The 21837-nt window shown below is 48.8% G+C and overlaps 4 protein-coding genes across 4 annotated transcripts; 3 read left to right on the top strand and 1 right to left on the bottom strand.

Annotated features, from left to right (window-relative positions):
- Window positions 1-410: 410 nt before the first annotated feature.
- On the bottom strand, window positions 411-2545 carry LOC129591029 (solute carrier family 2, facilitated glucose transporter member 1-like). Its single transcript, XM_055486516.1, has 2 exons — window positions 942-2545; window positions 411-882 (listed from the first exon to the last, which is right to left on the bottom strand). The coding sequence occupies exons 1-2, from the start codon at window positions 2231-2233 to the stop codon at window positions 537-539; spliced, it is 1638 nt and encodes a 545-aa protein (XP_055342491.1). The 5' UTR covers window positions 2234-2545; the 3' UTR covers window positions 411-536.
- A 476-nt stretch (window positions 2546-3021) lies between these two features.
- Window positions 3022-4967, top strand: LOC129591030 (solute carrier family 2, facilitated glucose transporter member 3-like). Its single transcript, XM_055486517.1, has one exon. The coding sequence runs from the start codon at window positions 3164-3166 to the stop codon at window positions 4775-4777; it is 1614 nt and encodes a 537-aa protein (XP_055342492.1). The 5' UTR covers window positions 3022-3163; the 3' UTR covers window positions 4778-4967.
- A 10625-nt stretch (window positions 4968-15592) lies between these two features.
- On the top strand, window positions 15593-17297 carry LOC129590978 (transmembrane protein 151 homolog). The gene is made up of 2 exons (XM_055486446.1): window positions 15593-16149; window positions 16488-17297. The coding sequence occupies exons 1-2, from the start codon at window positions 15699-15701 to the stop codon at window positions 17009-17011; spliced, it is 975 nt and encodes a 324-aa protein (XP_055342421.1). The 5' UTR covers window positions 15593-15698; the 3' UTR covers window positions 17012-17297.
- A 191-nt stretch (window positions 17298-17488) lies between these two features.
- Window positions 17489-19626, top strand: LOC129590977 (uncharacterized). The gene is made up of 2 exons (XM_055486445.1): window positions 17489-18392; window positions 19030-19626. Exons 1-2 carry the CDS (start codon window positions 17795-17797, stop codon window positions 19533-19535), a joined length of 1104 nt encoding a protein of 367 aa, XP_055342420.1. The 5' UTR covers window positions 17489-17794; the 3' UTR covers window positions 19536-19626.
- The last annotated feature ends 2211 nt before the right edge of the window (window positions 19627-21837 follow it).

The raw sequence follows: 21837 nt of genomic DNA, 5'->3' as shown, positions 1-21837 counted from the left end.
TGCTTAAAGTACCGGGTAGTTTTTGCTGCATTACAACGCTATGTACCGTACTGCCCACCTGCCTCAGCTTGAAGGCAGGGTTCGATTTCGAGGACTGTAATGGTGTACGCGTACAAGCCTGCCCCGTAATTTCCTGCGTAAAGGTACACTAGAGAGAAAGGCGTGCTTGAATAAAAGGCCACTGCACTATGTTTTTCGCAATAACTAATTACGCCCACAGGCATCTTCTTTTACTGCACCGACGTTCTTCTAGACACCATCCTCAAGGGAATTCTTTCGTCCATTATATGATTGTATGCTCCTGTTTCTTGTTACATGCATGCGCCCACTAAATGACAGAATTATATTGTTTGGAAGATTCGGTAGCCTGCATTCCATAACCAGCTAAATTCACTTACTTCCTTTTTCTAATACCATTAGCCATGCAGACAAGACACAAGACATACAAAGATACGATAAAAATCGGCATCAGGTTAAAAGAAAAACCTTAGCAGGTACGATTGGTCGGCAGTTGCTTTGTAGAATGGAATGTTTGTTTAATTGCTGGTGTAGCGTTGTCTGAGAATGACCTGGACTTGCTCGATGGTCTTGCCTTTGGTTTCGGGCAGTTTGAAGTAGATGTGCACCGTGGCCAGGACGACGCAGACGACGAAGATGAGGAAGGTGTAGTCCTGTGTGACAGCCAGGATGAGCGGGAAGCCCAGCGTGGTCACCACGGCGGCGCCCCACGACACCACCGAGATCCACGTCACCGCGGCGGCACGGGCCTCCTGCGCGAACATCTCGCTGGGCAGGAACCAGGGAATGGAGGTGGAGCCTAACGAGTAGAAGGCGATGTACAGCGGGATGCACGCCGCCGTTACGAACTTCATCCAGGTCAGCCTAAAGGTCATCAACCGAAGTCAGTCAGAGGACATATATGCCAAAGGTCACCAACTTACCCGGTGTCCTTGAGGTTGAGCGTTACCACGAAGCCCGTCAAGGCCAAAACCATCCCGGCGTGGCTGAGCATGAGGAGCGGCCGGCGCCCGAGGCGGTCGACGAGCAGCATGCAGACGAGGGAGAAGAGCAGGTAGACGAGCCAGAGGCCGATGCTGGCGTAGATGGAGGACAGCCGGTCCAGGCCGACGTCGGTGAAGATGGCGGTGGAGTAGAAGGAGACGCAGCTGAACCCGGACATCTGTTGTGCTAACATGGGGACGACGCAGAGGGCCAGCACGGAGCGGTAGTAGCGGTGGCGCAGGAGGTCCAACAAGCCGGCCGTCGGGGCGCTCTCGTTCTGGTTCTCCGACTCCAGCTCCTTTATCTCGCGGATGACGAGGAGGGAGTTGCGACGCAGCCAGCGCAGGACACCCTCGGCGCGCTGCTTCTCTTTTGTCACCAGGAAGAGGCGCCGGGGACTCTCGGGGCAGAAGGGGAAGAGGAGCAGCAGGAGCAGCGGCGGGATGAAGGCAGCCACCACCAGCCAGATCCAGCCGGCCTCGTTCCCTAAAACGAAGGGCAGTCCGAGGGAGGTGGCCAGGATCATGCCCAGGACGTACTGCAGGATGGGGAAGACGCCGAAGGCGCCGCGCAGCTTGACGGGCGTGATCTCGGAGCAGTAGACCGGGGGCGCCACGCAGGCCACGCCCAGCGCGAAGCCCACCAGGAAGCGGCCGGCGGCGATGAGCTCGAAGGCGGCGGTGGGCTGGGCGAGGCAGAAGAGGAGGTTGCCGGCCAGGAAGAGGCCGGCATCGGCCAGGATGGTCCGCTTGATGCCCAGGTGCTCGATGACGGCGCCGGCGACGCAGGAGGACAGGAAGCCGCCGACCATCAACGCGGAGGAGGACAGCGCCCAGATGGTGTTCAGTTGGGGGTTGTCCTTCAGGAGGTTGCCTTGCTCGGCCTCCGGGACGAAGCGGCACCATATCTCCGTGTCCGGGTCAAGGGCGACATTGCCATTACTCACATCGGAGGTGTTGGTCGTCTGGAAGACGCCTCCCGCGCGACGGCACTTGATGGAGCGGATCCAGGTCAGGATCACCGTCTGCGGCCCGTTCATCGCCGCGATGCTGTAGCCCATAGGGAACCACGTCCCAAAGGTCACGATTATCACAGTAAAAATCAATCGGCAGGTGAGTCCGGAAGGCGTCCGACATCCGTTATCGTCCAGTTGAGATTGCGTGAAAGATTCATTGAGCGGGATGAAGACTGGTTCAGATGACGTTAGCGTGTGTCTTCTACGCGGCGGCATGTCGAATTAATTAATCCGATGAATGCCCATAAATAATTGTCACCGGTACGCTGCTTATCGCGCGAAGAGTAACGAAAAAATTTTAAGCCATTAAAAGGAAAAATAGAATAACATTTAACTGACGTTTTTCAATGCGGTTGTTCTTTCGTCGAAGTTATAAAGTCGTACAAACGTTTTAGCTATGAACCCAGTGTTGACATTTTAGCGAGCGCTTGTTTGTGGGAAATTCCGTTATCTTATCTGTTTTGGTATGCTTGGGATTGTGTAGTGCAGTGTCTTCAAGTAAAATGCGTGCAGCGCGGAAAGCAACATGCTGGTTCGGCTGAGAAAGCAGCTTGCGTGGAAGCGTCAGCGATTCGAACATACAGTACAGTAACCTGGATTTGTATATAATATTATATGCATTTTCGATAACGGCAATATGATTGTAGCAGTGCACGTTTTACGAGCACGTGCTAGTGCCGTCTTCGACACCGGCACGTGGTCGGAACAAGAATTAAAATAACACTGAAACAAGCGCCGCTGAAGAAGCAGGCACTGGTGTAGCTGGCGTTACCAGGTTATTTTAGACTGTCTGCTATGTCAGCACGTGTAACGCTTTATACACGCTTCCGGCGCTATCGATTTCCGCTCTCTTCCAACAGCTTGTCAAAAATTAATCATGCAGCGTTGTTTACTTTGATAACAACCAATCGCTACACAATGATTAAAAGCTATCAGTCTCGAGATTACCGGTTGATGTGGTTGACAGTGCACATGATGTACAGTAGCAGCTCCACACAGTTTTTGATAAGCGTTAGTTACGGATTACAGCGTACCATCTGGGAATTTCCTTCGTTGCCAAATAAATACACAATCTGGAGTTGATTTTGGCAAAACCTGAGTACTGCTCACTCCAGCGTCCTGCTTTGATTTCCACAACTAAGGAAAATGCCGGCACGCAGGCGTCACAGCCTCCTCGCCGCCGCCGAGCCCGTCTGCATCCCCCTCAACGAATCTTTCCCGGAATCTCCCCTTAATGAATTATTACCCTCCAGCCAGCCGCCCACCTCCGGACTGACCCGGACGCTGGTCCTGGCGGTGGTTACGGTGACCTTTGGGACGTGGTTCCCCATGGGATACAGCATCGCCGCCATGAACGGCCCGCAGTCCGTCATCCTCGACTGGATCCGCCAGGTCAAGTGCCAGCGCGTCGGGAGTCTGGACGTTGCTGAAAGGAACACCTCCCGGTGGTGCGGCCCTCCGGCGGAGGATCTTTTACAGGACCTCCCGGAACTACGATTGATCTGGGCGGTGCTATCTTCGGCGTTTATGGTTGGTGGTTTCGTCTCAACATTCCTCGCTGCCGGTTTAATCGACCGCTTTGGATTAAAAAGAACCATCCTGATTAACAGCGGAGTGTTTATTTTGGGAAACTCCTTGATTTGTTTGGCGGAGGTGTCGTCCGCGTACGAACTGATCACGGCGGGGCGGTTCATCATCGGGTTCTCCCTGGGGATCAGCTGTGTGGCGCCGCCCATCTACTGCTCGGAAATCACACCAACGAACCTCCGGGGGACGTTCGGGGTTCTTCCCGTAGTGATGAACGTCGCCGGGATGATCGTCGCAACTGTCCTGGGTCTCCCGGTGCTCCTGGGGAACGCTGGCGGGTGGACGGCTTTGAACGCTTTCTGTTTCATCTCCCAGATTGCCCTTTTACTGGTCTTCCCGATGTGTCCGGAGAGTCCGCGGAGGTTATATTTGACCGTGGACGACCGGGAAGCGGCACACCACGTCTTGCACTGGCTGCGCCGGAGCTCCGTGCTGGTGCGCAGCGACATGAAGGAGTTGGAAGCGGAGCGGGAGACCCACCTCCCGGAACCCGTTGGACTGGTCCAGCTGCTCCGGGAACCATACTTCCGGTCGGTGCTAAAGATCTGCGTGACGGCGATGCTGGCGCAGCAGTTGTCCGGGTTCAGCTGCGTCTCCTTCTACTCCACCGCCATCTTCACCGACGTCGGGCTGACGCGGCGGACCTCCATCTACGCGTCCATCGGGGTGTGGTGCGTCTTCCTGACCTTTGCGCTACTCTGTATGGCGCTGATTGACCGCGTCGGGCGGCGGATCCTCCTGTTGGTCAGCCACACCGGGATGATCGTTGCCCTGATGGGCTTCGTCCTGTCGCTGAACCTCCCGCACACGGGGGACTACGCCTGGGTGCGGTTTCTCCCGGCGGCGTGTATCCCGCTGTACATCGCCTTCTACGCGCTGGGCTCCAACTCCATCCCGTACATCTTGCCGGCGGAGATGTTCGGCCAGGAGGCGCGCGCGGCCGCCATGACCTGGGTGTCGGCGGTGTCGTGGGGCGCCGCCGTGGTGACGACGCTCATGTTCCCGCTGGTCAACGCGCTGACCAAGGAGTACACCTTCCTCTTCTTCGTCGCCTCCGTGGTGGCGGCCACCTGGTATTTGCTGTTTAAGCTGCCGGAGACGAAAGGCCGGACCATCGAGGAAGTGCAGGGCGTCCTGCGCCGACAGCTGGCTGGTCACACCACTTCCGGTTGATCTCAGTTAAACGCCTGGTTTTATGCTTGGGTCGTCGATTCAGACAAACTGTTATAATTGTGGTGATTTGTTTCCCAGAACGGCTTCATATTTGTATTAATAAAGACAGATTTATTATGTTTTTTGTGTTTTTTGACCTTGCATCTCAGCTGTCGGTTGGTCTGGCTGATTGCTAATCGAATTATCAGTCACGTGGAAAAGAAATATCAGATGTTCATTAAAAATTATTTACACCGTTTTTCGGCCTTGTTGAATAACATGCTGCTGGCTGCAGCTATGAACACCTGGACAGTAGCCGGCTTTTCTGCCGTTGAGTCCGTCAAACACTCACAGACACTCACAGAACACACAAATGCGGTGACGCGCAGATCGTCAGCGTCAGCGCAGATTAGCGTGTTAATCTGACAGCTAAGGCGCGATTCAAGTATTACGTAACGGCTCAGAGGGGTGGGGGGTTGGTTTCGGCTGGCGTTACCCGCTCATAAGTAATACATGGATAAAGGTCACAAAAGGGTGGGGGGAGATCGAAAAAGTTGAAAATTTCCGTTACGTAATACTTAAATCGCGCCTAATGGCATCGCTATACTGTAACAGCAACGCGCAAAATTGCTTTTTCTCTTTTCATCTCGATGCCATGATACTGCACTAATCCGGACATGTTACGAGCTCAAGTTCCCGGATATGTTACAAGACCAGGAGATGAGCTCTGGCTGATCATGGAGCTCTAACAGGGGATGAACGGCTAGTTCACCCCTGCGGGCGAACAGAAACGGAAACTGAACGCCAACACTGCACACTTTATCTCTCTCCCACAACACATCAAAGGCCACCGCAACACCTTGCTGCGGGGCAAAAAGGGAAAAAGCATACAGCTCAGACGACGAAATCCAGCAACTGAAGAATCTACCAGATTTAGGATCTGGTAGATGTAGAAAAATGAGAAAGATTCTTCTAAGAGTATCTGTATATAATGAGGTCACGATGGTTGGCTGTCGCGCCGGTATGAATGGATTTTGTTGCTGTTGTGAATGGACTGGAGACAGATTCCGGATTTGCACCGGCGCCTGACCCACTTGCACTCAAGCCTACATAAGCGACTGCCAAGTGCTCAATAGAATTTAATAATGGGTGATTCACAGGATCAGATGTTTCAAAACAAATTCCGCACACAAGCAAGTCTACCAGACTCTGAAAACACGACAGACAAGACGGACGAAAATCCAAAAGACAGAACCCACACATGCTACACAAACTAGTTCACTGGTTGAATGGCCAAACGCAAAGCGTTGAATTACTAGCCCCAGATTACATCGTGCGTAACAAGCATGAGGTTCGGCTCCGGACTTCCACATCTCATTCATCCGTCCACAGGGCATGGAGGATTCACCAGCCAGGGAGTTCGCGAAAATGGCTACACACAGTCGACAGTAATGCGAGAGCAAGCAATGAGGGTTCCAGGGGCCCTCAGGGTTCCAGAATGTAGATCCACGGCTCTCAGTAGCAACAGACACGGAAAAAACGCACACGAAACGTCGGATTGCTCAATTGTTTCCAGTTAGCTGTTAAAATTTTTGCCTTTCGGTTTCTCCCATCCCTCCCGCCGCTTTGTTTCTTTGTTGCCATTTTTGTTTGCCTCTCGTTCCATGTTAGTGTGGGCATGTAAAGCCTACGCAAGATTTGTGTATTTATATTACAATGCTGTTGTTTGAGCAAGTTGATGCCTCGTACTGCGTAATGTGTATAGATGATGAGCCGAACATCCGCTGCACAACATCGCGCCCAAATAATAAACCCATGCTCATTGTCCTGCTGTCGATTTCACTTTTCCTACCAGTGACCGTGGTTATGCCATCAAAATACAGCAAAACAACTTAGCAACCGCACCAGTGCGGGTGTACGGGGAGGCAGAGCATTGCAAAGGTACTGTGCTGCTGCATTAATAGTAATTTCTGCTATATGCTCTATAAAATTTTAAGTATGTACGACGATTTTAAGTATGGACGAGTATGTACGACTTTGCAAATGTTACGAGCATTGACATTCCTGTTTCCGACATAAGCGCGTCGAATCTGTTTATAAAAAAATGTAGAACTGAGCCTAAATTAGTAGAACTCTTTCGGGATCTGCATTATTTGTTACCTAGTTATTATTTGTATTCCACATAGGTAATACCAACTTTTCGCAACCGCAGCACCAACTCTCTCTCTACCTGTTCATGTGCTAATAGCTAACGCTTGTTATTTTGACTGTGTGTTCCAGCGTGGTTTGTGTAGCTTTGAAATGACCTTCATGTTTTCCTGTTGCTATTCTGCGATATTGTTGATACACTCTGTTTCTTTCTATACTGTCTGAAGCCTACAGGGGGCAACCGCTCCGTTGCAAGGACAATAAACTTCACTTCATTCATTCATAGTTAATCCTGATTAGCAGAAAACAGCCATAGAGCCACCAGAGTAAGAAAACAAGGCAAATGCACTAGCAGCATACTGCGAAGTGTGAACACAGGTAGATGAATTCCATCACAAATGAAAATCACCGCTTCTCTTATTCGATCACCGGAAGCGGCCAGTAAAAGTGTCGCGTAACCTGCGTGAAGAGGTCTCCGGGTCTTGGCATTTCCTCTTCTGCAGGACCACGGACTCGCTGGGTTCCGTGATAAACGCTTCCGGTCGGATCAGCGTGCGCAGATTCTGTGAACCACATTCGATATACCGCTTTTGCGAATGTGTGAGGAGTTAGAAGGCTCTAACCAGGACAACCCTCAATGCTTTTTTTGATTTTTTTCAGTGGATTTCCTTACACATTACCGTGCACGCCGACAGAATCCAAGCACGGTACGGATTGCGTCAGCCCCAACAATCCATTTCATACTAGAAAAGGCCAGTGGAATATAACGCATCAACCATCAACCGAGATACATGATACATCCATCACATTATCCGAACAAAGATCGTACCCATTCCGTAGTTCAAAAATACTGCTTCCACAAAAAAAATACTGACCATTCCAAAAGTAAAAATAAAATGCTAGGAATCCAGTATGTTCAGACAGCTGCCGAACAGAAATGCTTGCTGATGGTGGCTCTGTATTTAAATGACGTGCAGGTAGGCTTCTTGCATAATCCACTCGTCCAGCCGATCGTTAATGCGAAACCAGCACTCGTATACACCGGCGTCTTCCCATGTAACACTGTTGAGCTTCATGGTGGAATTGCACAGACACACTCCATCATCGCCAAAAGTGAAATGCCCGTTGAATCCATCCCACGCCCGGGCGGCGTCGGCTACCTCTGGGATGGATTTGGTCCACAGCAAGTAGTCTGCCCTGCGCCAGAGAAAGCGGGTCCCGAAGAGGCCGGGGAGGAAATTGAAGCGCACCGCGCAGAGCATCTCGGCCGGGTCGCCATAGCGGACTTTGACGCTCTTCATAGGCGGACTGAAGACGTTGTGGCGGAAGAGGGTGGCGCTGACCCAGTAGCGTTGGGTTACCACCCATTGGCTCCCGTTGGTGTGCAGGCACTCGTACAGACCGGTGTTGAGGTACGAAAAGTTCTCCAGCACGATGGTAAACGCACCCGTCTGCTCGTCGTACGCGGGCGCCGTCAGCGACGAATCAATATACTCTTTATTTGAACAGTTGCAACAAGAAAAGGGTTCCTCAAGCTGCTCCCAGATAAATGCCGGATCTGTGAAATTATGTTGCACTCCGTTGTGTTTAAATGCCGGTGGAATCGCGAGGTGGGACACCTGTGTGTAATGCCGACAGTCAGTCAAGATTGATTTTAAAGGACAAGCTGAATTTATTTGCTAAAGGGCACACCGACAACTCGTTGACGACTATCTTGCTGACCGACATCTTTGCTGACCGACGAAATGATGACCCGACAGTTTGTTGAACGACCTTTTGTGAATACCGACACCCTGCTGACTACATTTCGCTGATGTGAGAAACCCAAGAAACCTAAGAAAACTAAGAAACCTAAGAGAAAACATCAAGAAGTTTAGACAACTCAAAAATCAGCGCATCAAACCGAAAACAAAGTTGCCGGTCAGCAAAACTGTTTTAACAAGACGTCGGTCAGCAATTTAGCAGTCAAAAAAATTGTCGGTCAGCTACATGTCGGTTAGCAGTTTGTCGGGCAGCGAATTGTAGGTCGGCGAATTGACGTGCTACCTTGCAAAAGACCCAACTAGTTTTTTTCACTGGAAAAAGATCTGCTGGCGCATCAAGGTATTTTACAAATTTCGGCAACAAAATTGTTTGATGTTCTTTACGCATAAAAAAATGTGCTCGACAACAATTTCTAGCGGCGTTGTGAAGCGTGCAGCAAACCACACCGGGTGATGGTACGGTCTTACAGTACCCTACTTGCCGTACCTGCGTGTTGTTCGGGTTGCTGCAGGGAATGACGAGTGTGCCGCCTTCGGGCGCTCGGATGACCTCCGTCCCCGCCGGCCATTCCGCTACGGGATACCGCGGAGAAGAGGGGCCGCGCCCATAGCCGCGCAGATCCATGGTGCCGCTGCCGTTGCTGGCTTTGGCTTCCTTCAAAACCTGATTGACTACACAGAAAAATTATGGTTACAATCAACTTAAATGCAACAGGTGGCAACTGCATGTTCCTTGATGCTGCAAGGTTCTGATAGCGGCCAAACGAGCCGGGAGAATGAACCATCTGTCATACTCATGACGGTGCTTCCACGTTTCTTTGTGTACCATAGGTTTGTGCATGGTTACGCGTAACTGGTGCATGCCCTTGCCAGTGGATAAAAGTCATACATGAAGTGGATAAAAGTCATACATGAAGTGGATATTTCTGACATGAAGAAACGTCGTATGTAGCATGAACAGATCTTGCCGCAACAAATTTGCCCTACGAAAGCTGCATAAATGAGTGCTACTCACTTCTCTCCACAGCCAGCGCCTTCTGATCTTTCTGAGCTGCACAACTTAGGATGTTTTGCACGCAGAAGGCCAGCAAATTTACGGCTACAACCACGAGAAGATGACCCATTATCGAAAATCTGGCAGGAATACAACGATAAAACACTAAAAAATCACTGACAGTAGAAAAATATCGAAAAGTTCAATCTGGAAAAAAATGAGGGACACAAGTCTATAATCCACCTTTTGGATCGCAATTTCGTAGCATGGAGGTAGACTGGAGCGCCTGATAGTGTGATAGAGTGATCGTAGACGCCATGTTAGCCTTTTCTCAGCCGCTCATTGGTCCGTAGTACTAATTAGCTATTGTTATTATTGCACCAAGGGGGGCTGCGCTATACATCACCGACGAAATTAATAATTATAGGATACTAATTTAAAATGTGTACAGAGACGTACCAGGAGTCAGCCGCGCGACGGAAGTAAGTTTAATGATTCTGCCGCCTTGATGCTTTAGTATAACCCATATAAATTTTATTTATGAATATTTAGTGACCTTCCCGGATTTAAAAGCCCACTCCGAAATACAGACCCCATCGCCATCACTTCTTTTACTTGGGTCATGTCCAGCAGGTAGGCCGGAAGCGGGAACTGATCTTTTTTTCCAGAACTTGAACAGCCCACCGCATCGCTCTAACGCCATCGGTCGAATATGTGAGGAATACCCAACTTCTGATACAGTTCCGAAGTTACCGGCATCCTGTAATCAGTGATGGTTTTCACAGCTTTACGTTGTTGTCCGGCTAGCTTGTCGCGCTCAGTCAAGGATGCTGCTGACCATGCCGGCGACCGGTGCGCGATATGGCATCCAGAGAAGGCGTGGGAGCTTTGCGCGCGCTAGGGCATGCTGACCTTTCTGCACTGCTCACTCCACTTCAGGTAATTTCCATCTCGACGCTGAGATACCGTACTGTACCCATTTTGCAATGCTGACAACCGACCCGTTAATGACGACTTCCGGATCCGGTTGTTTGTTTTGGTCAGAACGTATGAAAATCGCTTGACATTTCTTTCCATTTACGTGTAAGAGAACCTGGCCGACACGCACCAGCCCTTCGTTCAGTTTAGCAGCAGCAATACTTTTCGTTTTTCCAGTTGCATGGACAATGGCTCATTGTCCAATGTCCACGCCCTGAACAACCATGGGCAGGGCATCCTGTGCCAAAAGCTGACTGGGGAAATCATTTCCGGCTGAACCACGAACTGTTAGAGAGCTCTCGATGTAGTCCCATTTTTTTCGTATTTCTTTTGACCTTTCATCTCAGCTACGTGAGAGCCAGCTCGAAGAAGCCAGGCACAGCTGGTAGAAGACAGTAAGCGCCGGAAGTACGGATTTCTGGAAGATATGGGATATCTGTTCTATCCCCTGGCAGACGAAACCTATCAGTTGCTAGGCTATCAGCGCCTGGAATCGTATTCCTGAAGGACCGTACCGGTTCGTCACCGTAGTGCAAAATTATCAATGCTAATGTGCCATGGTTGCGTAGGCGAGGTCACCAATATACCTTATTCTTCGTTCGGTTCATCATTCATGGTTCACGTCTATCCAGGTACAAACGCAGCTTCATAGCTGACCTGGTTGCCGTCTTCGTCGTCGTAAAGAGGCTTCGTTTATTAGAGTAAATTATCATACTGCAGAATATTCATCATTATTATTCATCTTCGTTTTTTTTACACGTTATCTCTTCAAAGCACCACCACACGACAGCATGCCGGTGAAATAACAAATAGTGTAGTGTGATGGCTGTCTCGCTGTCGTTGCGAATAGACATCTTACGGCTTACAACATTCTCTGATGTGTGAAATGCTCGAAATAGCTCTATCGAGAAAACTTTGTTAACCCAATTTTCCAATATTTTTTTAATAAATTGCATATTTATTGATGCGCAAGTACAAAGTAGCAGCAAAACTGAGATGAAAAAGCAACAAAAATTATTCTTTATGCTGCATAATTTAGATTTTAACATTTTCCGGGCGGCCAGGCCTCAAAAATGCCAGCGGCGCATTTACACCGCCAGCTTTTTGACGTAGAGATAGTGCGTGCGCGTTGAGCGCATTCTGATCAGAAAGCTAAAGGGCAGCTCCAGCAAACAGAACACCGCCAACATGTACCAGTAACGGCGGAAGAAAAACGGACGCTCCAGGGTCGTAGACGCCAACACCGTCGGCTGAAATCCGGCAATCTGGAAGGTCTCCTTGAAATTGCAGTATTTGTCCCGCCAGCGGCTGCCGTGGTGGAAGGCACCGCGTTGCCGCTGGAAGGCCTCCACGCTGGCCCGGTCAGCCAGGAAGAACTGCTTGAAGAATTTAATGCGGTTGTGCTGGAATGTGCCGACGCTGTCCAGTTGTTGGGGAGCCGAGACGTCCGTCCAGCTTGCACACTGGAAGGTCTCCCGTCCGCTCCAGGTGACAACCATCTCCCGGGATGTCTCCCCCGTTAATACGACGTACGAAGTTGGACGCGAGCGCCGCATTTCAAGGACCTTGTGTAATTGCATAATGCACTGGCCGGATGCCAGAGAGTGAGGCCGCTCACGTGCAGCGACAAATCCTTCAGAAATGAACATGCCGTAAGGAGTCCGAGCCCCACCGCAAAACTAATTCAGATGTCAATACTGCTGAGTTTTTTATTGACTCACCGGCAGAAAACCGGCTTTTTTTCAATACCAAGCGCCTTTATGCTGTTCAATAAGGCGGAAATTGGTGTAAGTAATTTTTTAAATTAAAAACAGATGTTTTTCCAAGTGACTTGCAAGCTAATAGACAAAGTTCAACTTTATCAAAACAACCACAATTGCGAGATAGCAACGCTGTCGCAGCAGGTAGCGTCCCATACTACCGCCTAATTTACAGACTATGAATTTTTGAAGTTTTGAAATTTATTTAGTAGTAAATAGTAAAACCGTATTCAGAATGTGTATGTCGTGCAGTTGGCTTATGGGCTATAAAGCAGTCATTTGCAGACTACAACAAATATCCACAATATTTGACGGGACGAAGCGACAGTCTTTATAATTTATGAAATCCTTTGCTGGAAACGTTACCTATTTGGCCTATTTGGCCAAAACGTTACCTATTTGGCCAAAATTAAGCCCGAGAAGCCATGACATCAAATCTACTAAAAAGGAAAGGTCATCCCGGTACATCCTTGCGCTCACTACATTTTGGGCCTGTGTAGCTTCCAGGGCCTTGAAACTTCCCGAAATGCTGTACAGAGGCATGCTTCCTGCGCCACGCAGCTGACCGGACAAAGCACTTCCCGCTAAATCGCGAACAGTTAGCAAGATCGCATTGTACAGAGTCTGTAGAGCTGAGTTTTATGCTCGTGTCATTGAGTCGACAAATTAATATAACTGGTAATTGCGTTCTTCAAAATATATTTGTTATAATAGTTGTTTTCCGAGTCTTTCCTTATCTTCGTCTCAGCCATCGGTTGTGGTGTATTGACTGCGCTAACTGCTAATCAGATCATCAGCCTTGTGAAAAAACAAACAGCCAAAATTATGTTCACTAAAAAATTATTTGCAGATACACCGGCTTTAGCCTTGTTGAAAAACATACAGATACGGCTAACTGCTGTGGTAAAAGGAACCGGTTATGTGCCGGTCAGGCAATCTCAAGCAAACACCCGGCAGTAATGATTATTAGTTTTGCGGTGCTGCAGTGATTGCTCAATAGCATCGGCATTATAAGAGGATTGTCGTTGCAGACTGGCACATAAGCGGCCTTAACCCTCTTGCATCCGGCCAGTGAGCTACCTCGCATATAACAGCTCGAGGTCGTTGGAATACGGTACTCGCGTCGTCGCTACACGCGTTGTATGTTTCAGTTGGCCATCAGCCAAAAAAATGTTTTACTACAGCTTTACGCTCATTGAATCATTCACGAGCCAAGGTATGTTTGCTTTACACTTTAAAGTACGTACTAAATACAGCCGAGGCCCGCACGTGGAGAGCCGACTATGTACAAATCTAAACCGAGCCGTTTTCGCAATAACTAGCCAACTAAAGCAACCGCAAAGTACAGAAATGTGTTTTTACTGCAGATTACATAGTCGGTACCGTTAGTGCGTGTGTGCGCATTTGCCGTACTGTTCCCGAGTCCTTATTGCTAAACGGCAACAGCTACTGGACTGCCTTGCTCTTCGCTTTCCGCTGCAGTTCAGAAGGGACCTCCTTCCAGGGGCGAAAGGTCTCTCTTCCAGAGAGCACCTGTTCCCTAGCTAATCCACAATTCCCAATGGCGTCCCATTCCCAAACTGCTCCCACTGTCCCGACGGCATCGTTGGAGACCGAGATGCCAGGGAATCTATCGGCAACGGCCACAGACACCAAATGTCCTCCACCACCACGGTATGAGGAGCGGGTAGACGGCCAACCGCCCAGCTACACCAGCATCGTCATGGACGCGGACGCCCGCAAGGGGCAGGACGCGGCAGACTTTGCCTGCGGCAAAAGGGTCGCCGCGGCTATACTGACCGGCATCGTCCTCGTGGTGTTTATCCGGTGGGCGCTGGGCGACACTCCTGGGCTGTCCACGACCGATACGACCGCTACGATACCCGATACGACTGATACGATACCCATCGGAGTCCCCGACCAGGGAGCGACCGTTTTTCCTGCGCCGAGACTGGTACGTGTGGGCCGTGTTCTGCTGGTTGGAACTGCCCTCCAGCTTTATGATCCGAATGCGGACGCCACGCGCCCACTACCTCTGTGTCAAAATGCTGGCGGTGTGAGTGCTTCGGCGGCATGTTTAGACCCGGTCAATCTTGTCTAAAATTTTTGCAGCTTAAAATGACTTGCTTGTTTGTTTACTTCAACTTTTAATTATGTAGCAGTGTACCAGCAAGGTGCTTAAAAAGAAATTTCTCTGTTAGCAACCTGGAAAAGTATCGAGCCTAAAGTCGGAATTTTGCTTGATTTCATCTTTGGAGAATTTGATAAAAAAAACAACTGTTTTGGTTTGGTCATTTCGCCGAATTCCCACAGTAAACTGAAAATCTTTAAGTAGGAGGCGTCAATCCATATTCGGCTTAGAAGTTTATACAGCCGCCAAACTTACTTTTGCGCATATATATACCTATATCGCCGTGCCGTGCTTTGACAAGATACTGAAATAATTATTATTATAGTAGTCGTAGCATTATGTGCAGTTCAAACGACATCGAAAACGACTTCGTGCCCTAAGATCATGAATACCGATTTGGGTTGCTTTGTCAATGTTTATATTTGACATGTTTTAATAAGTGTCCATCAGAGCAGCCTATTTGTTTATAGATTGGCCAATTTCCGACTAAGACAGTTATCGGAATGGTAATGTACATAAAGCAGAAATGAACAGTGAGGACATAATTATGAGGGATACGTAGAGACTACCGAGCTATACGGTGGGATACGGCATATACATGTAAAAAAAACATGCATCGAAAAATTTAACGTGTACAAAGTCGTCCATAGCTTGAACCGCGGCAGACAGCGGTCATTCCTCAGCTTTACGATCGCCTCGAAATTGATCATGAGCCGCTGACAACAACAGTCGTACATTAGCGTCAATCATGAAGTGGTCCTTAACGCAAAATCCCCGAATCCCCGTAAGCGTTACGCATGTTAAGATAGCGCGTAGATAGCCAAGACAATGCACATCCATACAGCGTTATTATAATTAATTTTGTGAACTGCAACGTTGGTCCATATCATCAGTCCAATGACAATGTATGCGCAGACGGCTGATAAAGCCCTTTGTCCTTGTGGCGCACATGCGCTAGATAAGATGCCGCTCAGCGTCGTTCCACACGCGAGTGATTAATACCCTTAAATCGCACGTGTTCACCGTTATCTTATAAGCACTTCTCAATCGTCTTCCGTATTTTCATCGGTTTTATTACTTCGTGGATTCTTAGGTTTCTTAGATTTCTTAGATTTCTTTCAAAAACATTTAACGCACTCACAGCGCTTAGTTAAGAACACTCCTCAAAATGGACGCTTCCGCGAAACCGATTCCCAGCGTGTCCTACACCGTCTCGCAATCCAATGCGCCGGAACAGGTGCAAGTGCAGATGCCGGCATCACCGCCTCTGTACGAGGACGTCGTGGACGGCCGCTCTCCCTCCTCCACCAATCTGGTCATGAAGGAGCCCCGCGAATGGCAGGAGCCGGGCGTGGCCTGCCACGAGATGTTCCGCAAGTTCATCACGTACTGGCGCCTCTTCGTTATCCTCTGCATCCTCACCGGGATAATTCTACTGGCGCTGTGGAAGTCGGTGCTGTACGCCGCGACGTGGGCGGTGGTCACTGGTTCCATTCTCCTCGGCGCGTTCTACATCGCGTATATCCTGGAGACATTCTGCTGCAATTCCAACACCAAGTTTCTGAATAATTCAGTGATGGTGTCGGATATCCATCAGTATGTAGAAAGCGTTCGTGGCGGTAAGTTTCTTAAATTTCTTAGACCTCTTAGATTTTTGGAATTCTGGGCTCCGCATAGTTACGCCGCAACTGAGGCCGCATACAAGTTTCTTAGATTTCTTAGGTTTCTTAGATTTTCTGGCACCGCATAATTACGCCACAATTACGTATCAGCAATGGTTTTTTAGGGTTTCTTAGGTTTCTTAACTTTCTCAAGATTTTCGTCTTCGTACGTTTACGCCCTAATTAACATGCCCTAGCACTGGTTTTATTATTTCTTGGATTTCTTAGATTTCTTAGATTTTTCATCTTCGTGTGGTCAAGCAACAAAGGTCACGTTTCGCATCGTCTGTTTACAGGTGCTCCCGCGGTAGTATGGCACATGGAATGCTACCACTACGAGACCCGCACCCGCCTGGTCTCCTCCGGCAGCGGCCGCTCCCGTACCACCCGCGTGGAGACCTACACCGTCAAGGTGACCTCGTGGACGGGCGACCAGGCCTTCGAGTTCAGCAACTGGGCCGACATTTCCGACCCGCGCCAACTGGACACCATCGGCGCCTTCCAGCAGACCCGCATCAAATTCGACAAGCAGTTCGTCCTGTCCGACAACCAAACCCTGGCGTCCTTCGAAGCGCAACGCGACTACTTCGTGGCGGCCAACCGCCTCCGCGACACCCACTACGATTTAAGCGAGAGTTTCGAAATTGCCGGGTTCCAGCCGGCGGTGCTGGCGTCCACCACCAGCGAGAAGCCCTTCTTCCTGACGTTACACTGGTACGTGCTGGCCGTCCTGTTTTTGCTGGAGCTGCCCTTCAGTTTCATGATCAAGATGCAGTCGGCGCGGATGCAGTACGTCTATGTCAAGAAGCTGGGCGTCTGACACAAAGTGATTTATGGAGCGGTGGAGCGTATGTGTGCGTTGTGTTGTACATTTATTTAATGCTCATTCACCGGAAATCGAAGGGATGCCGGTGGGCAGTGTTTATAGCCGCAGATGCGCTGCTGTATTGATTGTACGCCTTGTTCCTCTCGCTTGTAAATCGATCGGTATCGATTTGCTGTCTGTAGGCGCTCTGTATGTGTATGTATCGCTGCGGCGTGCAGCGCAGCGCAGCGGAAACGGCCGTCACTAATTAAATCCCCCACGACAACGTGGCTGGAATGTTCAACACACGATACGTTTATCCCGTTCCCCTCTAAACAGGACTAAATCACAGGGATAATGCTGCGATGGAATCGTGGGTTTCTAATTCCACCGACATGATATATAAAGCATGTCGCGCACATTGTGTAACGAGAGTTTGTTGTCAGTGTGCCCCGCTGACGTCGGCGTAATCGCTGCTTTATGGATATTAATGGCCATTGTACAAATCGCTGATCATTTGCCGCCGCTCCGCACCCCACACTGACCCGGCTATTGATCTCGGCCTGGTGTGTACCGATTGTAAAGTTAAATCGCGACGTTAGTTGAGTGTTTACTCCGCGCGTATCCGCTGCCTGCATTATTTATTACGCTCCCACGCATCCACTACTTGGGAATTTCACCGCGCACGGCCGCATAAATCGCCGGCGGCCGTACATATTAAATTAATTGCCGGGCGGCCGTTAATTGTTACGTAAACTGCCGGCGGCCGTTTAATTATTATTTATTGTGATAATTAAAATGGCGGAATCACGTCTGCGCACCAGCTCCACCCACAGCACCATCAGCGTCCACTACCGCGGCGTCGGCGACGGCAGCGGCGACGGCTCCGTCCACCTGACCGCCACCCCCCGCGGCTCCCGCGACGAGCCCCCGCCCTACCCGGACCCCGCCCACCCCATGCCGGCCAGCCTCAGCTCGCCGCTGCTGCACGTGCGCAGCAGCTACGCCGCCAGCCGTACCAGCTTCTCCACGGCGCCGGACGACCTCCTGGAAGACCAGAACACCGATCTGGCCGGGGACTCGGTGTGCGGCCGGGCCTGCTTCACCGAATGCTGCAGCACGATGGGCTGTATCCGCTTCGTGATTTTACTATGTAACGCCGTCGGCTTCGGGCTGCTGTACTGGGAGTATGTGTACTGGAGCGGGTTGCCCGCGGATGCCGGGTATAATGAGCGGAAAAAGGTCGGGTTGCGGCTGGCGTTCGGCTGTGTGATTTTGTTCTTCGCTTACCCGGTGTACTTGGGCGATGTGTTCTATGCCAGCGACACGTTTAAGGCGTTAAGGAAGATGGCCTCCCGGGCCGATCTCCAGAATCATCTGGATGCTGTCGCGCGTGGTAAAATTATTATTATTATTACTATTATTATTATTATCCAGATACAGAAGCCAAACTACATTAGCGGCGATGAATTACCAAACATTTTTTGCTTAATTTTATACATTTCTTATAATACATAAATATCGCATATACTTATACATTTTTTTTTAATTATACATTTATACATTTTCATTATTTAAATATTTATACATTTTTATATGCATCCTTATATACATCTTTGTATACATTTTTCTTATACACTTTGTATATACTTTGAAGTACCGTTATATGCATCATACATTTATACAGAAAATTTTGTACATCTTTTCTGTTTGCTTTTATGAGATTAAAATTGCCCAACCTATGAATCGAACCCGGGACATGGTGCGCAGCTGCGCCAACGTCTGTAAAATCCCCTTGATTTATTGGCATTTCAATTATCGATTTTTCCTACTGTGTAATTATAACCGGCTGGATGTTTGCCGGTTAGGTTATTATACAACGCATTTACATCGATTAATGTCGGTTAGCAATTTTGTTCTTTGACTTGATGGGCTGAATAGGTATTTTTGTCATGGCTGTAATTAACACACCGCGGTGCCTATTGATTACCGCACGTCTTGCGCCTATCGAGTGTTGTTTCTCGTTTACCCAGGCCAGCCCAGCGTCACCTGGCACATGAAGTGTTTCCATCAGGACAACCGCACCGTGACCATCACCGCGCCGGACGGCACCTCGCGCACCGAGCACCACAACGAGAAGGTCATCGTCTGGACGGGCGAGGAGACCTTCCACTTCCGCGGCTGGGAGGACGTCAGCCCGGGGGAGCAGCTGGCCCCCACGGGCTCCTACCAAACCGTGACCTTTCATAAAAAGTACGTCCTGGCCGATAAGCGGTCGCGCGAGGCCTTCCAGGCGCAGAAGGAGGCCTTCGTCAACGCCAACCGCCGCCGGGATCAGGAGTACAGTCTGGAGGAGACCTTCGAGGTGGACGGCTTCCTGCCGGGGATGGTGGCCCGCACCCGGTCCTGGTCGCTAACGCTGAATATGGGGTTGTATGTGTTCTTTGGGCTGGCGTTTTTGCACCAGCCCTGGTCGTGTATTATTCGTTTGGGCGAACGCCGGATTAGTTACCACCACGTCAAAAAGCTGTCCGTCTAGACTGGTGAATATAGCCGGAATTTTTATATGTGACTCAATAGTTTAGCTACAAATCTTGCCAGAAAGTGAAGTAAAATTAGGCGCGTCCAGAGGCCAGTGAATTAAAGTTAAACGACGTCATGAGTTATATCCTTTCGCGTCACAGTTTAAACATTTTCCGCAACTGCTCCGTTTAATCATAGCCATACATTTAAGGGATTTCGCCCGGTACACAGCACCAAATTAACTTTCGCTGTCGCGCACTTCCAAACACTTTTTTGCATTGCTTTATGATATTTTCTCGCCAAAAGAATTGTATACGTAGGCGTGAAATGCGTTTGCGCGCGCAACATCCGGTTGGAAAGTTTTGAGTAAATAAAAATTCCAAAACGTTTAAGGGAAGTGGCCCGGTACATGGTACCAAATTCGTGTACATGCACGAAATCTTTCACTTTCGCGCACTCCCAAACCCTTTTTTCTCTTGTTTTATGACATTCTGTAGTCAAATGATTTGTATACACAGGCCTGAAAACCGTGTGCGCGCGCAACATCCGGTTCGGGAGTTATGGCTGTAAGAAAATTCCCAAAAGTTTAAATGCTTTCAGGTGTACCAAAAGTCTCATTATGGACCGATCTCCTTCAAATTTTGCTTGTAAATAATGCACAAGACCACGAAGATCGTTTTTACACCGATCCAGACTTCCACGATTTTTTTCAAATTTTAAAATGAATTTTAAAATTTTTGAAATTCATTTTAAAATTTGAAAAACATGCTAGAACAGTGGATCGGTGTAAAAACGTTCTTCGTGGTTATGCATTACGTGCAAAATCAGAAAGAGATCGGTCCATAATGAGACTTAAACTTTATGGAATTTTCTAACAGCCATAAGTCCCGAACCGATGTTGCGCTCTTTCACCTGTATAAATCATTGACTACAGTCATAAAACAAGAGAAAAAAGGGTTTGGGAGTGCGCGAAAGTGAAAGATTTCGTGCATGTACACGAATTGGTACCATGTACCAGGCCACTTCCCTTAATTGCATTCTGCTGTACCGAAACTGTGATGGCTGATGCATGCCAGACATCGATCTGAATTATAAACTTATAAAACACCATCTTTTCTGTTAAATAATAACCTTGAGTATTGAGAGGAGTCATAGTCTGCGCGTGTTATAAAATACAAGTACTGTGCATTCATCCGCTTAACCGCGGCAATTTAGCAGAACCAACCGTCGGCTCTTGACTTAATGGTCCTGGGCGTTCCCTTCCCACTTAAGTGTTCCTCGAAAGGGTGCGTTTCTTGTAGCGCTGAAAGCGCCAGCAATCAGCTAGTTAAAATCTCCGAACAAGCATTTATATCAAGAATATTACGTGCACTATCCGGATTTCTTCCCGCCTCCGGCGACGTTACCCAGCGCCAACGGTGACCTCGGCATTTTATAGCGCGAGGACATGTATATACATATACAGATATATGTCATACATATATACAATATATACAGATATATGTCCCGGTATCGTCATTTGACACCTTGTTCCCATCATTTCGGCGCTGCACATGATTCTGTGCTGGAGGTGTTGCATCAGCACTTCCGCCGCGGAAATTATAAAGGAGATCCGAAGCCGGGTGCCGCAAGTTACCGGAAAATTCGTTTAGTTAATAAACATGTCTGTGCTTAATATCCGAATAGCACAAAATTGAAAATACCATTAAAAAAGTTATTATAAGATTTCAATCAGGTATTTTTTTCAAATTAGCACAGGTTGCTCTAGATCTGGCTGCTTGTCGTGCAGGGTCGGTGTCCGAAGAAAAGAACAGAAAAGGGCATTTGCATGGCTCCAGGCACGAGGATTCGTGAACTAAAGCTTCATGATCAAAAGATTAAGTGCAATATTGCCATTAATGCTTTACCATCAGTGCAGCATCAACATTTTTTAGCACTCAGTTACGTGAGTACTTACAACTTACAAGTGGTACCCAATTACCCATTAAAGGTCAGTTTCGGTATTAATGCTTAATACACATTAGCAGTTCACGAAATCGGTCTATCCATTTTTTTACAAACATATCTGATGGCAAGATATTAGGCTCCAGCATCTTTTTGGGTAATGCTTAATAAACGCTTCAGTGCCGGCAGAAGTGGGTGTCCGCTTAATTGTCGCAGTGTGGCGGTATCCCATGTCTCCATTCTCCATATTATGTCATCTGACATTATCAAGAACAGCCAAGGGCAGTGTATCAACCCGAGAACTTCTAATTTTCCCCGCCCTTCCGGCAGAATAACATCAAGGTTGCCGTTCTCGGGAAGCAGAATTTAATTCC

This window comes from Paramacrobiotus metropolitanus, unplaced genomic scaffold (assembly GCF_019649055.1).
Source record: "Paramacrobiotus metropolitanus isolate TYO unplaced genomic scaffold, Prichtersi_v1.0 Parri_scaffold0000043, whole genome shotgun sequence".
Classification (NCBI taxonomy): Eukaryota; Metazoa; Tardigrada; class Eutardigrada; order Parachela; family Macrobiotidae; genus Paramacrobiotus; species Paramacrobiotus metropolitanus.
The sequence above is the reverse complement of the archived record's forward strand: the minus strand, read 5'-3'. Positions and strand labels throughout refer to the sequence as shown.

Excerpts from the sequence above, each read along its gene's own strand:
- LOC129591029 (XM_055486516.1), bottom strand. The coding sequence starts at position 2,233 with ATGCCGCCGCGTAGAAGACACACGCTAACGTCATCTGAACCAGTCTTC. Across the intron at positions 883-941 it reads CTCAACCTCAAGGACACCGG|GCTGACCTGGATGAAGTTCG; the intron begins GTAAGTTGGTGA and ends GATGACCTTTAG.
- LOC129591030 (XM_055486517.1), top strand. The coding sequence starts at position 3,164 with ATGCCGGCACGCAGGCGTCACAGCCTCCTCGCCGCCGCCGAGCCCGTC.
- LOC129590978 (XM_055486446.1), top strand. The coding sequence starts at position 15,699 with ATGGACGCTTCCGCGAAACCGATTCCCAGCGTGTCCTACACCGTCTCG. Across the intron at positions 16,150-16,487 it reads TGTAGAAAGCGTTCGTGGCG|GTGCTCCCGCGGTAGTATGG; the intron begins GTAAGTTTCTTA and ends GTCTGTTTACAG.
- LOC129590977 (XM_055486445.1), top strand. The coding sequence starts at position 17,795 with ATGGCGGAATCACGTCTGCGCACCAGCTCCACCCACAGCACCATCAGC. Across the intron at positions 18,393-19,029 it reads TCTGGATGCTGTCGCGCGTG|GCCAGCCCAGCGTCACCTGG; the intron begins GTAAAATTATTA and ends TCGTTTACCCAG.